Source organism: Lepus europaeus, chromosome 21 (genome assembly GCF_033115175.1).
Source record: "Lepus europaeus isolate LE1 chromosome 21, mLepTim1.pri, whole genome shotgun sequence".
Lineage (NCBI taxonomy): Eukaryota > Metazoa > Chordata > Mammalia > Lagomorpha > Leporidae > Lepus > Lepus europaeus.
The window spans coordinates 3,675,069-3,690,469 of NC_084847.1; the positions used below are offsets into that span (position 1 = coordinate 3,675,069).

At 56.8% G+C, this 15,401-nt stretch overlaps 3 protein-coding genes across 5 annotated transcripts in view; 1 reads left to right on the top strand and 2 right to left on the bottom strand.

Moving 5' to 3' along the window:
• Positions 1-2,431: 2,431 nt before the first annotated feature.
• SMIM22 (small integral membrane protein 22) lies at positions 2,432-2,909 on the top strand. The gene is made up of 3 exons (XM_062180540.1): positions 2,432-2,555; positions 2,630-2,731; positions 2,872-2,909. The coding sequence occupies exons 1-3, from the start codon at positions 2,432-2,434 to the stop codon at positions 2,907-2,909; spliced, it is 264 nt and encodes an 87-aa protein (XP_062036524.1).
• ROGDI (rogdi atypical leucine zipper) lies at positions 2,770-8,118 on the bottom strand. The gene is made up of 11 exons (XM_062180539.1): positions 8,041-8,118; positions 7,892-7,963; positions 7,239-7,321; positions 7,021-7,075; positions 6,354-6,434; positions 5,859-5,954; positions 4,833-4,931; positions 4,478-4,591; positions 4,348-4,397; positions 4,117-4,243; positions 2,770-3,817 (listed from the first exon to the last, which is right to left on the bottom strand). The coding sequence occupies exons 1-11, from the start codon at positions 8,089-8,091 to the stop codon at positions 3,776-3,778; spliced, it is 870 nt and encodes a 289-aa protein (XP_062036523.1). The 5' UTR covers positions 8,092-8,118; the 3' UTR covers positions 2,770-3,775.
• Positions 8,119-8,533: 415 nt separating this feature from the next.
• Positions 8,534-15,401, bottom strand: part of GLYR1 (glyoxylate reductase 1 homolog) — a 35,178-nt gene continuing 28,310 nt past the window's right edge. For all 3 annotated transcript variants that reach the window (XM_062180633.1, XM_062180632.1, XM_062180631.1), the window contains one exon: positions 8,534-10,581. In XM_062180633.1, the coding sequence (XP_062036617.1) occupies positions 10,507-10,581 (75 nt within the window). In that variant the 3' untranslated portion in view covers positions 8,534-10,506. The remainder of the gene's footprint in view (positions 10,582-15,401) is intronic.

The window sequence follows — 15,401 nt, forward strand, 5'->3', positions numbered from 1 at the left end:
TCCCCTGCTCTCCCAAGCAGGTCAGCAGGGAGCTGGATGGGAAGCAGAGCAGCCAGGACCAGAACTGGTGCTCGTATGGGACACCAGGTCCCAGGTGGTGGTTGAACCTGCTGCACCACAATGGGGCCCCTATTTCTTTTAAGACATTTTCATTTTATTTCAAAGGCAGAGAGGGAGGGATGGAGAGAGGAAAGGAGAGAGAGAGAGAGATCAAAATCTTCCATTCACTGGTTCACTCCCCACATGGTCACAACAGCCAGGGCCGGGCCACACTGAAGCCAGGAGCCAGGAACTCCAAATGAATCTCCCACACGGGTGCAGGGACCCCAGTACTTGAGCCATCACTCGATGCCTCCCAGGCCACACATTCTCAGGAAGTTTGATCGGAGCAGGGAGGCGGGGACTGGAGCCAGGCCCTGCAGATGTGGGTTGCTGGTGTCCCAGGTGGTGGTCATTCGCTGACTCAGACCCCTGCCCGACAGTCCCAGCTGTCAGCGTGCGGCACGAGGCCCCCTGGAGAAGCACAGGAGAGTGGAGCCACATTGTCCCGGGGGGAAATTCTGCTTCCCGGAGTGTTGTAGGCTTCTGTGCAAGGGGGACTCCAGGTCAGCCGTCCCCTAGAGAGACAGTGAATTCTGTGAATGAGGACAAGCATCGTGGAGGCTGCAGTTGGTGGGGTCCAAGGAGCCCCTGTGGACTCCGGGCTCAGTGCAGAACTCAGGCCATCCTCAGGAGGCTTCCAGGGCAGAGCTGACTGCAAAGAGCCAAGTGCGAGAGGACCCGAGTGGCGGGCATCGTGGACAGGTGTGCGCTGAGCCCAAATTCGTACAGAAAGCAAGAGAGTGGAGGGAGCCGCCCCGGAAGCACAGAGCCAGCGGTGCTGGTGTCAGTGCACACCCCCCGTGAACCTCCCACGGTGCCACGGGGGCTCCAGTGTTGGTTATTTCACTGAATCCCCCATCCCCCCGCCATCCAAGGATGGTGCTATACGTAAATATCCCCCTTGTATGGATGGGGAAATGGAGGCGAGAAGGAGTTGAGTGAATGTGTCCAAGCTCACACGTTGGTGGTGTTAAGGTCTAGAATGGGAGCCCCTGCTATGGAGTAGCAGGTTATCTGACACCTGGCATTCCACATGAGCCCTGGTTCAAGTCCTGGCTGCTCCACTTCAAATCCAGCTCTGTGCGAATACACCTGGGAAAGCAGTGGGAAGATGGTTCAAGTACCTGGGCCCCTGCCGCCCATGTGGGAGACTGGATGGAGTTCCTGGCTCTTGGTCCAGTGTGGCCATTTGGGGAGTAAACCAGCAGATGGGAGATATCGGTCTCTCCCTCTCTCTTTTCTCTGTAACTCCTTTCAAATAAATCTTTCAAAAAGAAGAAAAGATGAGGAATGGACTCTCCCCTTGAACTTTCAAAGGAACGTGGCATGGCCAGCCCACTCTGCTCTCTGTGCTGCAGGCTGTAGGACGGGCAGTTTGAGCCTGTGATGTGTGACAGCAGCAGGAAATGAAGCCATTGGGTGTGTGGCCAAGGCTAGCTCCCTAACTTCTCCAGGCCCTGGTCTGCTCGTCTGTACAGCGGGAACACCCCTGTCAGCGTGGCCTGAAGAATAAAGTAGGGGACGTACGCAATGCTAGATGCAGAACTCCCTGTAGCCAACGTCTGTCGCCTGCTTGACCACAAGCACCTACAAGGCAAGGAGCCGTCCACCTGGCTTGCAGCACGGCGTCCAGGCCACACCCCGCCAGGCCCTGGTGGCCCCAGGCCCTGTGTCCTAAAAGAAGAGGCAGGAGGGCTGCTCACCCTGTGCGTGGAGAGCAATGTCAGCGGTCAGCGGCGGCTGGTCCCGTGGGCAGAGTCTGTGAGGCAGTAAGCACCACCTTGCAAAGGTATTTTGAGGATGAAGGTAGTACTACAAGGACCTTTGGGCCTGGTGCAGCTGCCCTAACTGCCCTGGGAGGGGAGTGGAATGTGGACAAGCCCTTCCACCTTTCTCTGTCATGCGTGAAGCCGGCAGCGACGGGGTGCCTTGGTTCCAGGCTGCTGGGCTGGCTGCTGGACTGAGGCAAACTAAAGATAGGCCGGCAACCCTTCCCCGGGCCCAGCAGCACCCAGGCTTCTCCTGTGGGCTGAGGAGGCAGGAGGCACACCTGCTGAGCCCTGGGGAGGGCGGGGCTGGTTGCCAAGGCCTCAGGTGAGGTGGATCCGGAAGCAGGAAGCACACTGCACTCCTTAGGGCCCGGGAGACGGGCTGGGCTGGGCGAGCTCAGAAGCTTCCTGGTGCTGCAGGGGGCTTGGCCAGGGTCAGAGGGCCGGGTCTGGGACAGAGGCAGGGGCAGGAGGGGGAGAGGCCAGGTCTGACAGCAGCCCAGGGTTCTGAAGTGGTCCCTGGGGACCAGGACAGCTGCGCCCAGAACACACCTGCCAAGATGAGTGTATCCGTGGAGGAGCTGGAGGCCACGGCCAAGGAAGTGCTAGGCAGACTGCAGAGCCACCAGCTGTTCCAGTCCGAGTGGGACACCGCGGCCTTCATCGTCTTCCTCACCTTCATCGGTGAGCGGTGAGCGAGGCCCTGCCCCAGCCCCAGGTCAGAGGCTCCATCTAGACACCCACCCTGTGCCCCCCAGGCACTGTGCTGTTGCTGCTGCTGCTGGTCATTGCCCACTGCTGCTGCTGCTGCTGCTGCGCCTCCCCTGGGACCCCCCGGAAGGTGAGCCCCCGGAAGATGAGTGCTGCTTGCCTCCAGGGCAGCCTGGAGTTACACCAGGGGTGGGGGGGGGATGGAGGAGGAGGGCAGGGGAGCGTGCAGCCCTAGGGAGGCTGGTGGAACCCAAACATGAACCCTGCTGGGCCCCTCTCTTGCAGGAAGGCCCTAAGGGAGTGGACAACTTGGCCCTGGAGCCCTAACACCGCAGCCAGCCCCCGTGTGCCCCAGGTGACAGTAACAATGCCTTGTGTTTGCCCAGAGCCTGATTCTTGACTGTGTTCCAAGCCTCACTGGGTGGGGACTCCTGTCCTACTGAGATGAAGCCCCTCCTCCCGGTGTCCTCTAAGCCTCAGCTGGGGGCTGTGCCCTGCCATTCCACGTCACCCAGCTAACGGCAGGGAAACTGGCTGTCTGGGCACGAACTTCAGGCCGAGCTCTCATCCCTGTCCCTCTCGGCCTTGGAGGCCCCTCTCTAAGGTGGGTTCCATGTCCAGCTTTGGTGTGGTGCTGGGAGTGGGGCAGCTGGGCTCTAGGAAGAGGGCTGCCAGTTCTTGAAGCTGATGGCCACTGGCCACTGGGGACCCTCACCTGGTCCCCACCCAGACAGGACAGACAGACCAGGGCTCCAGGTAATGTCTGATGAACTGTATTTCCTAGAGGTCTCATCGCAGCACAAACATAGCCAAGGGTACTACAGCTCACTCACGGGGAGAGCTTCCACCGCCCCGTCGGTGCCCCTCCTCCCCGCCCCTCACCTGGCCACCGGACGCAACCGACAGGGAGAGGAAGAGGAAGGAGCGTCCAGGGCCTGGCCCCATCCTGAGTCCAAAGGTTCCCGAGGTGTCCAGGCCAGCCAGGCTTGGAACGTGGGCCACCCCGTGACCGGTCTTCCTGACTCCCTCCAGCATACCACCAGATCAGGGCCCTTTCTCCCGGCGCTGCGTGTCCACTCCTATCTGTGTGTTTTGGACAGCATGGGTGAAGCAGAGAAATGCGGCCTGCAGGGCCCACCTCTGGCTGGCACCCCGAAGGGTGGGGGTGGGGACAGGCTCCTGGGGTCCTCGGCTCAGAAGGGTCTGTAACTCCAGTAGCTGGAGAACACGGAGATCTGTGGAGGACAGGGCACGGTCAGCAGGTGCTGGCGCGTGGTCAGTGGGGGCTGGGAGTCAGCTGGGTCTCCCTGGATGGAGCCACGCGCTGGCCCATGCACCCTCCGTGGCTAGGTGAGATGGGAAGGTCACCCAGGGGCAATGTGTCTGGGACAGGCACGTTCGCCAGTGACACCACGGCCCAGGTGCCTGGCCCAAGCATAGGGGTGCAATGGACTTCGGGACCTGGGGACACTTGGGAGGTGTGATGAGAGCCCCTGCACGTCCCCCCAAAGGCTGGGCCAGCACCTCCCCCCACCTTATCCTTGAGCTGCTGGCAGAGCTGCAGGGAGACAGTGAAGTAGACGAGGGCGTCGTTGAGCCAGGGGATCACGCATTCCACCTTGTGCACGTGGCTGACCTCCAGGCGCTGCGCGCCCCACTCACTGGCAGGTGAGGGGCAGGTTCCTGAGAGGGGCCTGGGTCCAGCCCCCAGGTGCAGAGGGGTGGGGTGGAGGCATTCCGGGGCCAGGCCCCCCCCAATACTTACAACATGGCCCCAGGGCTGTGGAGCACAGCGCCTCCGGATGGGCGGAAGTTCTAGGGACAAGAGCCCCAGTCCCGGTCAGGCGGAGCTCGGCCCGCGGGTCTGGGGGCCTCGGGGGGCAGGCTCTGCTCACCTTGGTGGAATTGGGCTGCAGGGCGTGCAGCTGGTACACGGTGAGGCAGAGCTTGTTGAGGTTGATGTAGACGTTGACCAGCAGGTCGGAGGGCAGGGCGGGGGCGAACATCCGCTGGGGGAGGCAGGTGGGATGAGGCCCCACCCACCCACACTGAATGGAGCTGCACCCCAGCCTGGGGTCTGGACTCATTTGCAGAATGGGGGAGGTGAGAGACGTTCGTCCCATGTGCTGGGGCTTCTAGATTTTTCTCAGGCACCCAAAGTAGGTTCCTGCACTGCCCAGTTTAGAAGCCACTGACCCAGGGTAGGGTTAATGTACTGGGGGGCCCAGGACGGGGATCAATGGTACTGACCGTGAGGCCGCTGGCAGCAATCTCAGACAGGGTGAGGGTGGCCGGCGTGGTGAGCCGGTTGCGGGCTCTGGTCAGCTGCAGCATCACGGCATCCATGAGCTGGGGGAGGGGCGGGTCACAGCCACTGCCGGGTGGTGGGGCAGAGCCCAGCACCAGGGGCAGTGGTCATCGTCGCTACTGCCAGGTCAGTGGCCTGGCGGGGAAGGGAAGCGCTGGGGGTGAGCCCAGGGACGGAGGCTATGCACACGGGCAGGCAGCAGTGCAGCTCAGGAGGGAGCCTCATCCAGCTCAGGTGCACAGTGTCAGGGCAGGCTTCGCAGAAGCCAGCCTCATCTCCACAGGTGAGGAGACCGAGGCCCGAGGCGGAGGCTGAGGTGATACAGCTGGTGAGCGGTGGGACTTCTGGAGCCGGTCTCTTCACCGTGCCACAACAGAGCCCTGCAGAGCCCCTAGAGCCCGACCGCTGCCGCCGCGGGCCCAGGAAATGAAGATTGTCTGGCGGAGGCAGGGGGCTGACACCACCCGGGTGGTTGTGGTCACAGTTCTGGAAGGGACGCGTGTCCTTGGCCCCAATATGAAGGACCAGACACACACAGGGTAGGGGAACCCCTCCAAAACACACAGCCAGCGAGGGGCAGCGCTAAAGCATAAGCCCGGCAGTGCTTCCGACAGGTGGGCTCGCTCACTCTGGACCTGGAGGTGTCACTCACGCCTGCCGCCGCCACTACTCCCAGCTGCTACACTCTGCTGTGTGCTTCCTGGGGGCCACCTGACCTGTGTTACCGCAGGTAACAGCCACCACAGTGTGTGCCCCTTTACAGGTGAGCAAACGGAGGCACAGAGTGGCCAAGCTCACAGTGGAGGCCCTCGGAATGGAACCTGAGTTTGATTCCAGACCCTAGGTTGTGAGTCATTATGCTATGGCTGGCTGTGTACAGAGGTCAAAGGTCACCAGCTCTCCAGGAACCAGCCAAGACTCAGGGCTGTGCTGGGGAGCTGGCCCTCTGGTGCCTTCGGGCAGCTCACCTGGAGAACCTCAGCTCCCGTCTGGAACTGGTAGCTCTCCTCCCGGTTGGCCAGGAGGTAAATGGCTTGGCTCACATGGTTCCTGGCGTCCTGGATCTGAAAACAGCACCGGTGCAGCAGTTACCGGGCCACATTTTGTCGACTTCAGAACAGCCTCTGTGGCCTCTGTCTCCCAGGAGGGGAGGGTGCACACCTGTCCAGCCTGCCTCTGACCCCAGAAGCTCACCTTCTAAAGGCGAGACAACTGCCTGGAGCAGAGGGGCAGGCAGGCTGGGCCCGTGGTCCAGAAGCTGGAGGGAGCATGAACTTGATCCTGGGAGCCACGGGAAGCCCCTGGAGACTCTGGACAGGGTTGTTCTGAATGACCCCACCCAGGGGGTCCTGGCCCACGCACAGGACAGGCGTCCCTGCTAGGACACACCCTCCCAGGCTTGCTGTGGCCTCCGGGCCCTGGGCCTGCCCCTGCGTGCCCTGAGGCTGGGCAGGGCTGGGTACCTGCTGCAGCTTCCACTGCTTGTCCTCCCGGAAGGCGAAGTGCAGCAGCTGGCTGTTCCGCGTCATCTTGAGGTTCACGTCCTGACAGGCGACAGCGGGTAAGCCCGGCCCAGGGACCCCCCGTGGCTTCTGGCCACTCAGAGCCCTTCAGCCAGGTCAAGAAAGGGGACTGGGGCAGGGGAGAAGTGTGGTGGCTCAGGCCCCAGAGCTCTGCACGGCTGAGGGCCTCCCAACGCCCTGGCCATTTACCGGTGAAGACAGGAGGCCAAGAAACAGGAACTCGAGCCCGTGAGGAGCCACAGAGAAGCGAAAGGGAAAAGGCTGAGAAAGGGAAGAGCGGGGGGGGGGGGGGGGATACGTGGCCTCTTTGTGACAGTGGGGACACGGGCAGGGCAGTGCCATGGTGCTCGGCACAGGATCAGGCACAGAATGGAGCTCAGATGGTGGTTGACTGGACTCTGCCAGTGCCCACGCTCCATGGGGCCCAGATGCGAGCAAGTCCCGGCTCTGGCCCCTTGCACCTCTCACTGGATCCACACAGATCCCCTGGGGAGGGGGACACGGTGGCAACCGAGGCTGGAGAGGTACAGGTCCTGCCCAGTCGCTCAGGCAGCTCATGGCAAAGCTGGGATAAGCGGGTGGGGAGGTAGAGGGGCAGGGGACTCACCGCCTGGCTGAGGGCATCCCCTTGCAGAGTCAGCACACCCTTCACCTGGTCTGTGCTGCAACACATGGGGGTCAGAGTAGCGCCTGCTCGGGCCCCTTCCCAGCAGGCTGTCCCTGGCCCTCCCACCCCACAGCCAATCAGTCTGCAGGGCAGAGGCCCCTTGCCCCCAGGGTACCCCAAGGAGCCCTTCCTGTGGGTCTCTGCTTGCATCGGCTCACCCAGAGCTGCCCAGGATGAAGTTTTCCTGCTTGGCTGGCCCCTGAGCGCCCGAGCCAGGCAGGGTGAAACGGAGAGAGGCCTCCTGCAGGGCAGAGGGCAGCCAGGTAAGGTCGCTCGGGTTCCACCTGCACTCCTCCCAGAAGCCCCCAACCCCTGGTCGGCCAGGGACCCTCCCCAAGACTCCGGGGTTCATCCCACCGTGCTGCCCCTCCCTGCTCATTCCACGTTCTCTGAGCGCCTGCGGTGTGCCCACCTTGGGGAATACCAAACAGAAGTGTGGCCTCCCAGCCACGGAAACCTGCAATTCTGGGCCACACCACGCACCGCACCAGACATTTTTGTGGGATGATCGGCTTACTTATCTTCACAACAGCCCTGCGCGATGGCTGCTGTTATCTGCTTTGTGCAAAGGGGGCAGCAGGCGGGGGGGGGGGGGGGGGCTGAGTGCGGGCCGGTGTCACCGGCTGTGCCCTCCTGCTCTCGGATTACAGTCCCTGCTTCGACCCCGGGCTGAGCCCAGCCCTCCTGGGTCCCGGCCAGGCTGGAGGTGCCCCGGGGCGGGGGCGCGGTGTGCAGTGCTCAGTGGGCGCCCAGCCAGCACCCGCGGGACGGCGTGGGGAAGCAGCCCGGGGGCGGGGCGGCGCCTGCTTACCTTGAGGATGTCCTGCAGCTGCCGCAGCACGGCGTGCACCTCGTCGTGCAGCAGCCAGCGGAACTCCTCCTCCTGCCGGGACAGCGCGCGGTCACGGCCCGGCCCCGCCGCCCGCGCCCGCCGCCCGCCGCCCGCCGCCCGCGCCTCACCAGCACGGCCCGCTCCGCTGCGGTCGCCGCCATCGCCGTCGCCGTCGCCATCGCGACCGCCCGCCTGCCCCTCGAGCCCGCTCCTCGCGGCTCTGTCGCCCGTCCGTCCGCGGCACCCGGCTCCACCTCCTCCTCCGCCAGCGATTGGCTGCGCAGGCGCCGGTCCCGCCCCCCCGGCCGTCTCTGTGCCGGTGATTGGCTAGCGCCTCTCGGCCCGCCCTGACTCACGAGACCGGCTCGCCTCTGGCGCCGAGCGCTGCGCGGATGGACCAGGCAGGGCCGAAGCGCTGCCCGCCGGCCCCGCCCCGCCCGCTGATTGGCCTGCGCGGCAGTCCGTCCGCGCTCGCCGGTCCCGCAGGTGGCAGGCGGAGCCCGCCGGCCGCTGCCCCGAGGCCCGGGGGCCGTGCGCGTCCCCGGTGCCGGCGCACACGGATCTAAGTCGTGAGGGGCGGCCGGCGCCGGGCCAGGGAGTCCACAGATGCACGCGCACGGCTGTGTTACCAAGAAATGTTTTATTTTTCTTGCAGTAGCTTTGTTAATTGCACAAAATCATGTATTGTTTTTGCCATTTAAACATTATCACACAATCCTATTCTCAAAGACAAATGTTCATTAAAAACAAAGCAAAAATAAAAATTCACAACCTTAATTACCTAGATTTGTCATTTAAAGGAGGCTTAAAGGAAAAAAAGGGGGAGGGGCTTTCTTACAAGCTTTCTCACAAGTGTCACATTTTCTCTCCAGAACGGAAGGACTTCAAAACAAAGGTGAAATAGCTTAAACAGAAATATTCTTAAAAAGGGACTTTACAGAACTGTCAACAATATTAAGACAACATTGACTAACCGGATTCATTACAGCATGTCCCCCACCCCCACCCCTCAGTGTCCCCAGGACTCCAGAACTGGCTTTGTGTTCAGACAGAAGTGAGTCCAGAATCCCAGTGAGATCGACAACTGTGTGAACCCCAAAGGGCATCTTCCCTGCCCTCCCCCGATGTCTTCTGGGACCCTCTACCTAGGTTCTATCAGTGAAAAACGGCCAGGGCTGTGAGGAGACCTCACACCGCCGCGACCACCTTATATATATATATGTATATATACATATATAGAGTTATATATTTCACTATAAATGCTGACCTTCTACAAATTGTGACTTTGGAAAATCCAACCCATGCAGAGGGAGGAAAAACTGACATCCTTTGGGTGACTTCTCCTTGTTCTTATCAGTATTTCAAGCCCCTTCTGGTCCCCTGTCCAAGGAGAAATACTAGGGCCTTGAGGATGTCCCAGATCTACCTCTGAGGGTCAGTTATAGTTCAGCTTAGGTCAGGCCCAGTTCTCTTCCCTCCCGACAGACCCCAGGCCTGGGAAGCACCGAAGACCATGATGCTGGCTGGAGTGAAGACACTCTTCCTGAATCAAGAGCTGAGCCCAAGAAATGCTCATCGTTGGTCAGGCTGGTCTGGGCCGGAGAAGGGGCAGACAGACACTGTCTACTTGGGAGGAAAGAGGTGAGGAGAAAAGGGAGGAGAGTGGAGAGGGACATGCGGGGACCGTGCAGGGCAGACTGGAGAAGGCGGGCACAAGGGGCCCAGTCAGAGCGGCTCTCCTCAGAGCCAGCTGACACGTCTGTGGCGTAACGGAAACAGGAAGGAGCCAATTTCTCCCTCCCTTCTTCCCAAGGGTTGGAATGCAAATCCAAACGCTAACACAGCCCGGTGAGGAGCAAGGCTCAGGGCTGCACGGCTTGGTGGCTGGTGGGGGCGCTGGGGTGCTGAGCAGCAGTGAAGGGCACCGGCTTCCAGGCTCACCTACAGGCCGGCTGCTCGCTGCTCTCCCTGGAAAGCCAGATCCCTGTCTTGGCAGGACTTTGCCAGTCTCATCTGAGTTCACAAAGGCGATGATGGAGAGCTGGTTGCTATGTTGCTGTCTTGGACATGAAATCATCTTTGTCTGCTCACCTGAGGCTGGCGGTCCTGCAGGAGCCTCTCCTGGAGTCTGTTTTGGCTCCTCTGGGCCAGAGCCTCTCAGATCCAGTGGGTATGTGGACTCGACGACAGCCTCCTCATCCTGCAGGAAGCTGTGGGAAGGCATCCACTTTCACTGTTGACTCTAGTTCCTTGGCTGGAAGGGTTTGGAGATAAGACAAGCTTGGAAGAGGAAAAAAAAGCCAGGCAGCAGTTTCTGGGTAGCTTCTATCCAGGGGTGAGTGTGTGTGTGTGTGTGTGTGTCCAGTACCCAGCTCAAGAGCTTCGCCACAAGCCAATCCTGCTGACGCCCCTCCCTCCCCAGGGCCTCAGGGAGGGGTGCTGCTGTGTGCTGTGCTGACGGCAAGTTTTAAAGTCTGTATAAAAGGAAATGGAGACAGATGGACTGGTCCAGACTTAAGTCCCAGGACCTCGACCCCACATGAGGAAGAGGGGTCCGAGGGAAGAGTAGAGGGGCGGGGTGGGCCATTGGTGGTTTAGTGGATGTAGGCTCGGTACACGGCAGACATATCGTTGTCAGACTGGTCCAGTGCCTTGGCTCTTTTGTATACCTGGAAAAAAAAGCTAGAGGTCAGCCTCTGGCCACCCAGCAGACTTAAAGGCCTGGACTTGAGCCCTGGAGGCAGTTCTGGATGAGGCTAAGCAGGCAGGTCCTGGAGCTGAGTTGTTGATATGAATCCTGACTGGATCGGCAAAATGCCCCAGCTTCTCAGGACCCCAGTGGCTGCTCAGATCAGTGGCCTGGTCGGCAGCAAGTGACAGCACTGACCTCCACATGGCTGTCGTGAGCACTCAGCACAGTAAGGGACAGAGTGCTCAGCGTGGCCAGTCACGTCAGTGACGTCCCTTCCTGCAGACACCCTCCGAGACTCGCCCTGCTACCCGGGGCTGCTGGCCTTGCCAACACCCCTGCACAGGATGCTCTCCCTCTGCACTGCTGGCTGCCTCCCAATCAACTCAAGGACCCTCCTGGAGCAGCCCCCGGGACACAGCAGCGGCACCCCCTGCTTCGCCCCATGACACTCTTCACTGTATTTCTTTTATGATTTTATTTATTTGAGAAGTAAGTTTCAGACAGTGAGAGGGAGAGACAGAGAAAGGTCTTCTGTCCGTTGGTTGACTCCCCAAATGGCCACAATGGCCGGAGTTGCGCCAATCTGAAGCCAGGAGCCAGGAGCTTCTTCTGGGTCTCCCATGCGGGTTCAGGGGCCCAAGCACTTGGGCCATCCTCCACTGCCTTCCCAGGCCACAGCAGAGAGCTGGACTGGAAGAGGAGCAACCGGGACTAGAATTGGTGCCCATATGGGATGCCAGCGCCGCAGGCGGAGGATTAACCTACTGTGCCATGGCGCTGGCCCTCTTCACTGTATTTTTAAGATGCTCTAAAATTCTTACTTGTCTAAATGCATTTGTCATTATCTTGGACCTCTTTCCATTAAAATTTTAAGTGCTCCAAGGAGGGGAAAGAGCTGATTATACTCCAAAGCCTAGAAGAGTGCCTGGCGATTCAAGGTGGCCCCAGAGACACTAGGTGAATATGAAAGACCTTGACAAGAATTAAAAAGGGATCAGTGTTGTGGTGTGGCAGGTAAAGCCACTGCCTGTGATACCAGCACCCATATCCGTGTCCTGGTTGTTCCACTTCCGATCCAGCTCCCTGCTAACGACATGGGAAAGTAGAAGATGGTCCATGTGTTTGCACACCTGGCATCCATGGGGGAGACTGGGATGAAGCTCCTGCTCTTGGCTTTGGTGTGGCCCATAGCTGACCACTGTGACCACCTGGAGAGTGAACCATATGATGAAAGATCTCTCCATCTCTGTATTTCGCTTTTACTTTCAAAATAAATAAATAAATCTTTTTTAAAAAATTAAAAAGCCACAGGGAGGGGAAGTATCTTAGCCGTGTGTTAAGCTGCCTCGGGTCACGGTCATCCCTTATCAGAGTGCTTGATTTGAGTCCTGGTTATTCTGTGCTTCCATCCAGCAATCTGAAACATGCCTGGAAGGCAGTGGATGCTGGCCCAAGTGCTTAGGTTTCAACTACCTATGTGGGAGACCAGAATGGCTCCTGGCTTTAGCCATGCCCAGCCCTGGCTATTGCAGGCATATGGGGGAGTGAACTAGTGGGTGGAAGATCTCCCTCCCACCCCCTCTTCCAACTCTGTCTTTCAAGTAAATAAGATGAATCATTTTTTAGATTTATTCAAATTCAGAGTTAGAGTTAGAGTTAGAGTTAGAGAGAGAGAGAGAGAGAGAGAGAGAGAGAGAGGTCTTCTGTCTGCCGGTTCACTCCCCAAATGACCACAACAGCCAGGGCTGGCCAGAACCAAGCCAGGAGTTTACTTCAGGTTTCCCACGCGGGTGAAGGGGTCCAAGCATTTGGGTCATCTTCCACTACTTTCCTAGCAGCATCACTAGAGAGTGGGGTGGAAAGTGGAGCAGCTGGGACTCAAACTGGTGCCCATATGGGATGCTAGTGACTTAACTTGCTATGCCACAATGCCAGGCCCTAAAATAAATCTTAAAAAAAAGGGAAAGTGGCCGGCGCCACGGCTCACTTGGCTAATCCTCCGCCTGTGGTGCCGGCACCCCGGGTTCTAGTCCCAGTTGGGGCACTGGATTCTGTCCCGGTTGCTCCTCTTCCAGTCCAGCTCTCTGCTGTGGCCTGGGAAGGCAGTGGAGGATGGCCCAAGTGTTTGGGTCCTGTACCCACATGGGAGACCAGGAGAAGCACCTGGCTCCTGGCTTTGGATCGGCGCAGCTCGCCGGCCGTAGCAGCCATTTAGGGGGTGAACCAACGGAAAGGAAGACCTTTCTCTCTGTCTTTCTCTCTGTCTAAATCTGCCTGTCAAAAAAAAAAAAAAAAAAAAAAAAAAAGAAAGAAAGAAAAAAAAGGGGAAAGAATAGAATAGATAGCCCAGAAATGTTAAGTCTAGAGAAACTAAAAATTATTTTTTCTCTTAATTTCTTTAAAATACATATGAGTATACTTGAAAAAGCTCATGGAAAAATTGATATAAAAGATAAAGCTTATTCTGGTACAAAAAACTTCAATATTTATGAATCTCTTTTTCATGATATGTACTTTCCATGAACTTTTTGCAAACTCCTTATATGCATGGACTTCACATTTTGGGCACCAGAATAAATTCATCTTTTAACTGCATTTTCATGAACTTTCTGAAGTGTTCTGCCATAGCTGCTTTAAGCAAAAACTACAATCCTGTGTGACGGGGTTCAGACACAGGCAGAGGAACACACAGATGTTCACCCCACAGCAGTGTTCTCACTGGGGAGGTCTTAAACAGAACAAAGCCGCCCCAGAGGATGTCTGGTACTATCTTAGAGACACGGTCAAAAAGGGGTTGGTGCTGGCCGTCTGCAGGTGCAAGCCAGGGATGCTGCCAAGTTTCAAGCAATGCCTAGGACAGGCCCTCCCCATCAAATGTCAGCAGTGCCAAGGTTCAGAAACCTTGCTGAAAGGAGGCATAAAATGCATCTGTGTAGCTGTGGGTTTGCTTTAGGTGAAGTGGTACAAGGTTAATGCCTTAAGTAGGCTGTGAAGTTAAGGATATATACCACAATTCCTAGAGCAACCACTAAAAAAATAATGCAAAGAAGCATAGTCGAAAAGCCAACAGAGGGGTGGGCATTTGGTCTAGTAGCTGAGACACCCACTGGGCTGCTCCTCTATCAGCATGACTGGGCTCCAGTTCCAGCTCCACTCTCCATTCCAGCTTCCTGCTGATGCTCACCCTGGGAGGCTGCAGGTGACAGCTAAGTACGTGGGTCCCTGCCGCCCACATTCAAGACCTGGGTTGACTTTCTGGCTCTCAGTTTCTGCCTGGTCCAGCATTTGAGGGCTAAACCAGCAGACAGGAGCTCTCTGTCTGCTTCTTCCTGTCTCTATTTGTCCATCTCTGCTTTTCAAATAAATAGATTTTAAAAGGCCAATAGATAAATAAAAGTGGAATTCAAAAAAGGAAGAATGAGAAAGGGACACACAGATCTCAAATGTTAACACGGTAGCTTCAGACGTATCAATAGGTACTCAACGTTGAGGGACGAGGCTGACAGTAACATCCTGACCTCCAAGCTTCCAACCGCCTGCAGCCTATATTCACACGATGCAGGAGGCCTGAGAGCACCATGCTGCATTGAGAAACTAACCAAAAACTGCTTCCAAGCCATGAATCCTGCAGAGTCAGCGCAGAAACAATTCCTACACCACTTCAAAGAGAACCTTTCCCAGCTCAAGTCATATTTGGAATCTTCAGAAGTAAATGCAATTGAAGAAGAGCCCTATGGACAAAAAACTATAAACCACACAAAGACTTTCCCTGCTGAGAGAACCCACACGTAGAATGAATGGGGGACTTGAAGTATCACTGCACTCTGAAGGAGCCAAGGCAGCAGCACTGTGAAACGCCCCAGACAAGGAAGGCACAGGTGACACAGAATCCAGGCAGAAGACTGCTCCCAGTTTGAAAAGGCAGGTCTGAAAAGCACAGTCCTGTTCATTTTAAAACCTTTCTCTGCTTTCAAGCCACAAGAGACCAATGAGTATTTAACTTAATAAAAAATGTGTACCAGCTGAAGGCACTTGAAAGCTACAGCTTCTAACAGAAACAAGTCATGAGTTTCATATACACATACACACATTAAGATTTATTTTTTTGAAAGGCAGAGTGACTGAGGGAGGAAGAGACAGGGAGACAGAGAAGAGATCCTCCAACTGGTTCACTCCCCAAATGCCTATAATTGCCGGGGCCAGGTTGAAGCCAGGAACTCAAAAACTTGGGTCATCATCACTGCGGCCCAGGCACATCTCGGAAGCACTGAGTAGTTGAGACTCAATCCAGGCACACTGATACGAGCTGTGAACAACTCAAGCAGTGGCTTAATCTATTGTGCCACAATGCCCACTCCTAAAATACTGGTTCTTTACTGTAACTTTATGGTAAAGACAAATTTCACTTAGTTGCGGTTTGTTTTCGATTAACCTATATCAAGATAAGATAAGAAAGCTGGCCTCCTACCTTAAGAAACTATTAACAAAAGAGCATCTGTAGGCAGTTAATGTCTTTGCAGATAGGCTAATGGATTTCAATTAAAAATTAGATATTGTCAGAATGCATAAAAACACAAGTCCTAACTACAGACTCTCTCCAGAAGACAATTTATGCATAAAGACAAGTAGAGAGAAAATGAATGGAAACAAGTAATAAAAACAGTAAGCATGAGCAGGCTGATGTAGAAACTATCAGTATCACATAACCAGACTTCAAGATAAAGAGTCAGAGGTATGTTTCATAGTAACAGAAGGTCACATCCATCAAGAAGACACAGCAGTAATAGATGGCTCAAA